Raw genomic sequence first — 9,921 nt, 5'->3', positions numbered from 1 at the left:
ACATTTTCCATTGATGAGGTTTGAAATGTCCCTCAATTTAGTCAACTATTATTCATATTAAAAGAACACTTTATTCCTTTTACAAAGCAAGCATTGAGGAGCTGCAATGCAACAAAATATAAGAAAAACTGCCCACAAATCACACCTGAATTTATGGAAATAAATGGTATTGGCCATTAATAAGCTACTTGTTGCTATTTCTCCTCTCGGGTTTTCATACTTTAATTTCATGATTTGAACTTCTCCCCATTCCACAATGTTTCATTATCAATCATCCAATCACTTGGATCAATAGGTCGCCTTAACTCTTATCCTGAATGGCAGGTAAGAGAAGACAAATATAAAAACCATGCCAAATTAATCAAAGCTAGATCTATTGCCTGAATACTATAAACATCGATAAAATCGATAAATGGAATATCAACATATGTAACACCGAAATCAGGGGTTAAGATAATGGACCTACTAAGAGCTCTCCCAGATCAAATTCAACCTGATTGGTTGATTACAACCACCAAATCTATGTGAATTTCCTCTGAATAATAATCTGTTGGAAAATAACTCAAATGAAAGTTCTTGAATCTAACAATAATTGTAAAATATAACAAAACAAGAGACGTTGAACTCGAGGCACGAGATCATTTTCTTTAAAACGTTATTCACTCCCAATTCAAGTTAAACTTCAATTTGCAAAAGGGTTTCCAACCAGATGTTTCCAGGATACAACGAGCGCAATCTATTGATCACAATCCGTCGTCTTGCAAACATGGATAATTGTCTTGATAACTCAATCAAATAAATACCAGAAAGTTGAATTAGGAAGAAGGAATTAACAATTTTGTATTTTGGAGAAAGGCTAGAAATTTTGTGTATTTAGATTTGTGTCTACAGATCTCATTTTATAGAAATAAAGTAACTCTTCAAATAGTCATCATGACTGTTTGTCTTAACAGTCATGATTGGATGGCTTGAATATCTCTAGATTTGATTTAATGATCATAGGGGCGTAAAAGACACCCTTTTTCTGAATTTCTAAAGAGTGGTAATTGTTCATGAACCAAAAAAACACTCATTAGAGCATGGTCAAACCCCAATGACTAACTGTCAAGTTGTTTGACCCATAGTCAAATTCCATTGACCAACGGTCTAATAGACATTTTTGTTGTCAAATCCATTTGACTAACTTCCATGATATTGGTTTAGCCCGTCCGATTTACCAAATAGAGTCCAACATCCACAATGATCATCCAATGGTTGAGATCAAATCTCGATGTTTGATCTACTAAATAGAAAATGCTCCCCAAGCTCCTCGTGACGATGCGTATGTGCAAAGTACGCCTCTAAAGCGTCCTATCGCCCTTTCGCACGACGGGAGTACCCCGAACACGACGATGAGCCGCTACTTATAATGAAGTGTAACCTCTAAAACACAACTAAATTAGTTATTTGAGAGATCTCATATAAACTCAGGAGAGTATACTATTTTTCCGATGTGAGACTAATCTATTAGAATCCTAAATTCCACACTTTCTCTAAAATACAAAATATAGAATACCCTTACAAAAAAAACCCAATTTAACCCAAAAATTACAACAAAAAAAAAAAAAAACCTATTATTTTTACTTTTATTGAATCTAATAAATATTTATTTTATTAAAATAATATTAAATATTAACATAACCAACTTATCTTACGTTCAAGATGAAAAAGGAAGACCAGACTTGACTTGGTTTCTTACACGAGTGTGACATGTCCTACTATTCTCTTATATATTATAATAAGGATCTATAAAACTAGCAATATTAATTTTTACATTTGTCAAATCTATCATATCATAAGATCAAAACCCAAAATAACTAAGAAAAATCTTAAGTGTCACTCACACGTTATTGGATTTAAAACTACGCAATTTCCACAATCTCATAAACTTCCTCCAATCAATTTATATGGGCTTCCAAACTATGCATTTATCTGGGTAAATTGGAGATGATACCTGTAAGATAATATCCCCAACCTTATCTCTTACAATCCCTGTACCAAGTATTGATCCAAGGAAGTCACCATGAGTACAAGGTTGAAACCCAAAGTTTCCTGTGATTCTGGAAGGAGTAATTATTTAGTCATATAAATAAAGGTTAAACTAGTTGACATATTAGATGCTACAAAAGCCAACAACTGAATCCAATAGAAAAGTGAAAAGGTAGTAAATAGACCTCAGTGCTGAAACTACATCTGGAGCATTTTTCATATCTTCGGAGTGTCCAACTGAAAGCCGGCAACGTTCAGCCTAAGCAATTTGGATAATAAATCATCATATATATGTGGATAAAAAATTTAAAGCTTGACACAAGATGAACCAGCATTTGTTGGTTTGACCTGAGGATATCCTCCTTGAGCTACGGCTTTGACGTCACTTAGTTTTTCCATTACAAGCATTGACTCCTTCAATATCGGTGGGGTAAGAAAGTCTGTGTGAAGAACTTCTCTTCTAGATGATGCTCGTCTTGCCTAGCAGAAGTTTGGAAGTTGGAATGAAAATCAGTTCAAAAGGTAAGAATACATACAATTAGAAGCTTTTTCACCCGACGACTCCTAAGATTACATTGCTAAAAAAACTGAAAATAGATACAGAATGAGCAAAGTTGATGTGCACAAGCACTAATCAGGGAGGGACCCGAAACTTTCATAATTTTTTTTCCTACATTACCACATTTCGCATCCATCTCAGTGAGCAGATAGTGTCAATTCTGCAGTAGCAAGAAGTACCATGTTCTTGAAATGTATCATAGAATTAAACATTGAAACAAGGGAAATGTAAATACCATCTTAAGAATATGCTTAATAGCCTCAGCGGTATTTTTGTCTCCCACTCCTTTAAGTAAAACATCAGCATCATCTCTCTTTAAAGCATGCACCACATGACATATCCCTGCTACTAAATATCACAGAATATCATTAACTACGCGAATTGAAGTACTGGTCTTCAGCTATCACGTTAGATATTTATAAAAATGCATGTCCATCAGTTATGTGATCAACAATAGCCATTAATAATCAGGCAATAGGTTTTGCCAAGTTTCATCACCAGTAAGGGAATTTGATAAAAAAAGTGACTCGTTCTCTTAGGTACTCTTCACTATCTTAGGAGGATAAGTGTGCATTAAAGCAGTCGTACCATGCACACCAACGAGGCAGGCAATCTTGCAGATTATAAGGTTAATTGTAACTTCTTATGTCCACATTGCATGGGACAATAAATAAGTGGCATTAATAATCAATATCTATGCCTTAGTTTCCCTCATCAATTCATCTATCTCAACACCTTCATATGGGTCACAATCACTCTACGACCATGTTGTTATTTGACTTACAATATTCAGCTCCATAAATTGAAGTAGTATTCATGAAAAAGTAATAAATAATAAACATCTTTTGCTAATTGAACTTCTAAGAAACAAGAAAATCCAAGAAAGCGATTACAGAGAGAACCACAGAGTTAAAATAAACACTTTTGTAAATCTAAAAATTAATAGATTGGAAAATTTTGGCCAATGGGTACTAAAATTACTAAAAATTAGCACAAACTCAACATCAAAATGTGACGATTATAGAAAGAACCAAAGCTTAAAACAAAACTTGAATCAGTTCAACAATGTCTTCATGTTTACAAATATTTTTCCTCGTCATGATTCGGAAAATTTGGCCAATGGGTACTTAAGATTGCTACAAATTAGCACAAATTCTACATCAAAATTTAATTTTTCTTCATTTGCTATTAACTTTTGATACTCGATAGAGTTACAGAATCTACTACTGCTTTGGATCCTGTACTCAAGGGAGTCAGGTTAAATCTGACTTTCGAATTCTTTTCGAAGTGGCATATCATGGTGGCCCACTCCTACCTAAAATCAGATCCATTATGATCCAATAACTTCGGTTCTGGATGTATGATTACCTGATTAGTGGGTTCTCTTGATTTGAGTTCGGGTTAAGGTTTGTGATTCGTTATTCAAGAATGAAGATGGCAGATTTTGGGAAGAAAAAAAATCAAGCTTTTTTTATTTATTTATACTACGAGCATGAGGGTATTTTGTCATTTTTCATTAGTCAGTAAACACTAAGGTCAACGTGAACGTTATTAATTTAAAATTTTAGGGGGATTTTTCAAATAATATCAACACATAGAGGGGGATTTAAAAAAAGTTAAAGTGATAGAATTCATCGAAATTGCTACTTTTAACAAACCCACGGGGAATCGTACTGTGAATTGGTTCGATTCTAACTGATTTGTGCTTTGAGACCTTTTTAATGAATTGGGTAACCCTAATCTAGAAGGATTGATGTTTTGGATTCTAATAAGAATCCGATCTGATATCTTATTTGATAAGATCTAGATCAATCATGACCCGATTAGATAAGAAGTTTGAAAGTATACCATTTATATTATATATTTGTAAAAATATATAAAGTGTACTTAGATTTAGCATATAAAATTAGGTTTGGCCCAACATAGACCCGATTCTATTAAAGCTCATTTTGAAACTTATAGGATCAATCCTTATTGGAGTGGTACCAAATCGACCTTGATTTGATTTGAACACGATCCATTGACTCGGTGTGACTGTCAATGGTTCGGGTTGAACCTTAAACAGTCCGATGCTATTCAAGCCACAAAAGTCGGAACCTAACCAAAACTTGGTCCAGACCTTCCCCTATCTAGCGGTTCAGTCAGATTGGGTAAAATAAAAATCATATGTCCAAATCCACAAGCATCCGGGCTTATTTATGGCTCGGATTCAACGTAAACATATTTTTCTTTTAACATAAATATTTCACAACTATTAACTTAATAACAAAAATGACCAATTTTAAGGTAATAGTCAACAGACCATTTGCTATTGGAACTGTATTTTTTAGATCAAAATATCCACGTAGAGGTTTATTTTAACGTAATACTTGTGAACAAAGTTTTCTTTTTTTTTTTTATATTAGAAGTTCATCACTCCTTATTATATAGGGAAAATTACATAATAGTCCCTACACTAACTTTCCTTTCAATTTAATCCTTGACTTTTGCAGGTTTTGAAAATAATTCATTTAGTAAATCCTTATTTTCAAAACGATTGCCAAACCCTACTTTAGCCATTTCTCACGGTTGAAATGTTGACATTTCTGTAAGCATTTAAACTTACCACTTTCATAAAAAAAACATTAGATTTACAACATCTCGAAAGAGTTTAGGAGATTCCATTCCGATGAAAAGGATTTGAGAAGGAAAAAAAAGAAATCATTTTCAAGGGTTTTTTCAAACATTTCGAAGATGTATGTAAAAAAAAAAAAAAAAATTGAATGAAATAGTACTTTTTATGTTGTTTAGGAATTTTTCTGATAAACTTGTACATCTCCTTCACTTCCTTTGTGGTAAACATTGAACTTGGTTTTAGACTTGTAGACACCCCAATTTGAACGGGTCCCCACTCGAAAGGATAAAACAAAATCGACTTTTTTAAAAAATCCGCTAACGAGTCTAAATCGTCGAAACTCGACATTTTGATCAAATCAAAGGTTCCTAAGACCCCTAAAAGTCTCATGGACCCATAATGAGGTTTTACAAGCCCCTCACCTCTTCCATTCTCGAATATGAAATTACCCTAAGCCCGTTTATAGGCCACCAACCCTCAATTCCCTAAAAAATTCATTTTTCACCTCACTCGACTTAGCCTAACCTTAACTTCATACATCCCAAATCCTAAGACTCACTTACTTTCAAATCATCATCATAAAATAAACCTTAACCTATTCCAACAACCTAAAATCTTAAGTCCAACATATCAAAGCCCACATCCATATCCATAATCATAATTACAAACCATTATCCACATTAACCAATCAACATTTGATCATCAAATGAGACATTTGTCTTCACTACAACCCACCTCTAAAAAATCATTCTACTTAAGCTAACCCATCACCTTTCTCTAACAAAACCACCATTTATACCACTACCCACACTCTATGTCATAAACTTAACTTATCACTTTTTTATAACAAAATTACCTACCCACGTTACAACTCACACCCTTTTTTCATCATTTCCCTTAAATTCATCCTCACAAGCCATCCACACACCCCTTCTACCCAATCAATCCATCTAAACACTTCATCTCCACACTTTTTGGACTCATGTTACCATCATCTTCACCCTCCCAAAAACTAATCACCTAATCCCTTACACAACCTATTATTTTAACTAAACATCACATCACTTCACCTCATTAAGCACTCAACCCAAATGGATTGGGGGGGATTCAACTCATTTGGATAAAAAAAAATTACCCATTTACCTCCCCTTCCACAAATACCCTCTTCTCAACCCTAAATTTCACATCTCTTACCTTCAAGTCTCATGTAATTTTCATCTTTCTACATTTTCATCCCATCCTACTCCTAAAAGCAGCCCTCAATACCTATAAATACCTCTCCCCACCTTCTAAAAAGGGGCACCAAGCACCAAATCTAAAAAAAAAAAAATTGAATGAAATAGTACTTTTTATGTTGTTTAGGAATTTTTCTGATAAACTTGTACATCTCCTTCACTTCCTTTGTGGTAAGCATTGAACTTAGTTTTAGACTTGTAGACACCCCAATTTGAACAGGTCCTCACTCGAAAGGATAAAACAAAATCGACTTTAAAAAAAAATCCGCCAACGAGTCTAAATCGTCGAAACTTGACATTTTGATCAAATCGAAGGTTCCTAAGACCCCTAAAAGTCTCAGGGACCCATAATGAGGCTTTACAAGCCCCTCACCTCTTCCATTCTCGAATCTGAAATTACCCTAAGCCCGTTTATAGGCCACCAACCCTCAATTCCCTAAAAAATTCATTTTTCACCTCACTCGACTTAGCCTAACCTTAACTTCATACATCCCAAACCCTAAGACTCACTTACCTTCAAATCCTCATCTTAAAATAAATATTAACCTATTCCAACAACCTAAAATCTTAAGTCTAACATATCAAAGCCCACATCCATATCCATAACCATAATGTACAAACCATTATCCACATCAACCAATCAACATTTGATCATCAAGTGAGACATTTGTCTTCACTACAACCCACCTCTAAAAAATCATTCTACTTAACATAACCCATCACCTTTCTCTAACAAAACCACCATTCATACCATTACCCACACTCTATGTCATAAACTTAACCCATCACTTTTTTATAACAAAATTACCTACCCACGTTACAACTCACAACCTTTTCTCATCATTTCCCTTAAATTCATCCTCATAAGCCATCAACACACCCCTTCTACCCAATCAATCCATCCAAACACTTCATCTCCACACCTTTTGGACCCATGTTACCATCATCTCCACCCTTCCAAAAACTAATCAACTAATTCCTTACACAACCTATTCTTTTAACTAAACATCACATCACTTCACCTCGCTAAACACCCAACCCAAATGGGTTGGGGGGGATTCAACTCATTTGGATAAAAAAAACTACCCATTTACCTCCCCTTCCACATATACTCTCTTCTCAACCCTAAATTTCACATCCCTTACCTTCAAGCCTCATGTAATTTTCCATCTTTATATATTTTCATCCCATCCTACTCCTAAAAGCAACCCTCAATACGTATAAATACCTCTCCCCACCTTCTAAAACGGGGCACCAGGCACCAAATTTAAAAAAAGAAAATCTCTCAACTTTCTTCTACTCAACTCCCATATTCTCTTATCATTTCTTCAGTTTGAAAAATATATTTTCATAATTTTACTAAGGACCCAAGAAGAAGAAAAGAAGGAACAACAGAAGAAAGGGAAGACCTAAATCTCAAGGTAGGATTGAGGACATCATTGCACTCCCCTTTTCTCCCCTCTTCATCACCCTTTTCTATTTCCCACTCTCATTTTTTATTTTAACATACCTATAAGATGTAGTGTTTCCCCTTCCCTATCTCTGGTATATTGGACTTTAGTTCGGTTGAAAGCATAAGGGTTGTAATCACCTTTAAAAGATAACCGTTTTAAACCCTTTAACTCGTTTGAGGCAATTGGTATTCGAGTCCTTCTCAATCCATGAGAATAGGCCTACAACCATTAACCAACATTTTTTAGAAAAAGAAAAATAAAGATTGTTCCCAATGCTAGATTTAAATAAGGACCATCTCCTTTAATGAGATGATCCCGATAATCCAAGTCGATAGTAAATCTATTCTTAAAGTACAAGTTGTCAATCGGTCGACTTTTTTATTTATTTCATTTTTATCCGAAAATGACCAAGTTACTTTGAGGTTACCACCGATTGGTGGAGAGAAATGGGTACTTAACACATTCCCTTTTCTCTAATCGAACCGTTTGCCTAGATTTTAGGTGGATCAGTATTTTATCCATATGAGAGTCACTAAACGCCAAAACGACACTCTTTTCAAATACATTCCGAGTGACCATTGACACCTTTTTAGAAAAAGGAATGGTGACGACTCTAAACTCTCGTAGAGGTGATAATCGAAAATAAAAAATCATGCATCTACATGACTGTAGAGGAAATCCCTTATAGAATTTTCACATGTTGTATGTTCATCGCCAGTCATTTTGGGAACCCCTGCTTCCTCCACTCTTTTTTTTTCTCTACTTTCTTCATATCTTCCTTCTTATTTTCTTTTCTAGTTATTTTTTTTCTTTCTTTATTTCAAACTTTGTTGTATATTTTCTCTTCAGTTCCAATAACTTCTCTCGTAAAATTTGATTTATTTTACCCTCATCACCCTCCACCATTCTCTACATTCCCTACTCATCACCCTCATCCTTCTCCATTCCCCCTCATCACCCTCATTCACTTCCATCTGATCTTCTTCTTTATTTTTCTTTCTCTTATCTTCTCCGTCATTTTTCTTCTTCTCTTTCTTATTCCTTTTCTTCTCATTTTTTGGCTTTCTTTTCTTTTCCTACTTAAGCTTCTTCTTCTTCCTCTCGAGTCGCAAATCACTAACCTTTTGCTTTTTGGTTTCCACAACTAGTAGCTCTTTCATTTTCTTTTTCTTGCCAACATATTCACTTCCATAAGAAGGCTTGCTCGACACATGTCTAGTAGCATGTCTGATAGACTTCCTCATTGCACATGTTCTTCTTTTTCACTATCAACAAATTTATTTCATTAAAGATTTTATTAATCGTCATCTCATACTCATTCATTCTCTTCACCAAATCACTGTAAGAATTCATCTTCTTAGCCCTACTATCTTCGGCCTCTTCCTCTTCCTGCTCATCAATATCTTTCGGGGCCTAACATCATATCACACAAAAACATACCAGTACTACAATACAGAAGATATTATTATTTTTTAAAATGTTTAACGCTACTATATGATGTACATTTAGCAAATCTGCTATAACCCCCTTCCCACTTTCTATTTTTTGAAATCCAAAGACTCACTACTGCCTACAAGTATGAAATTTGAAAATTAATCAATTTAATATAACTTAACTTAAAATCAATTTAATTTTTATTATAATTAATAAATCACATACCTTAGTACTTTAAAAAAAAATTCGCATAATGGAACCCCTTTGAAACTTATGTGGTTGCCATTTTAGCATACATGGGAAGTTGATGTTTATAAGTTTCAGAATTAGTGCCAACACATGTTCGAAAGCCCAAATCTAAAAAAAATATATAATAAAAGAAACTAATAAAAATCACATAAAATGATGAGTATTTTTTGTACAAAATTAATAAAAATAAGTTAACAAACCTATAAGGCTATAATGCATTTGAAAATGTTATAAACATCTCTATTTATTTGCCTCACGATATTTTCAATCGAAGTTAGCAAATAAAAAAAAATCATTCCCCATGGATAGTTGTTAATTTCACCATGTCGTCAGTAAGGTGAACATACT

The 9,921-nt window shown here is 34.1% G+C and overlaps 1 protein-coding gene across 1 annotated transcript; it reads right to left on the bottom strand.

Moving 5' to 3' along the window:
• Positions 1 to 1,942: 1,942 nt before the first annotated feature.
• On the bottom strand, positions 1,943 to 9,303 carry LOC147380666 (uncharacterized; the record flags this gene model as incomplete). The annotated part of the gene is made up of 7 exons (XM_086431393.1): positions 1,943 to 2,099; positions 2,214 to 2,287; positions 2,377 to 2,508; positions 2,823 to 2,935; positions 7,947 to 8,109; positions 9,012 to 9,117; positions 9,206 to 9,303. Coding segments are annotated over 7 exons (843 nt in total), but the record flags the coding sequence as incomplete, so codon positions are not given.
• Between the last annotated feature and the right edge of the window lie 618 nt (positions 9,304 to 9,921).

This window comes from Akebia trifoliata, unplaced genomic scaffold, assembly GCF_017979445.1.
Source record: "Akebia trifoliata isolate Shusen 1 unplaced genomic scaffold, ASM1797944v1 Contig01131, whole genome shotgun sequence".
Classification (NCBI taxonomy): domain Eukaryota; kingdom Viridiplantae; phylum Streptophyta; class Magnoliopsida; order Ranunculales; family Lardizabalaceae; genus Akebia; species Akebia trifoliata.
The sequence above is the reverse complement of the archived record's forward strand: the minus strand, read 5'-3'. Positions and strand labels throughout refer to the sequence as shown.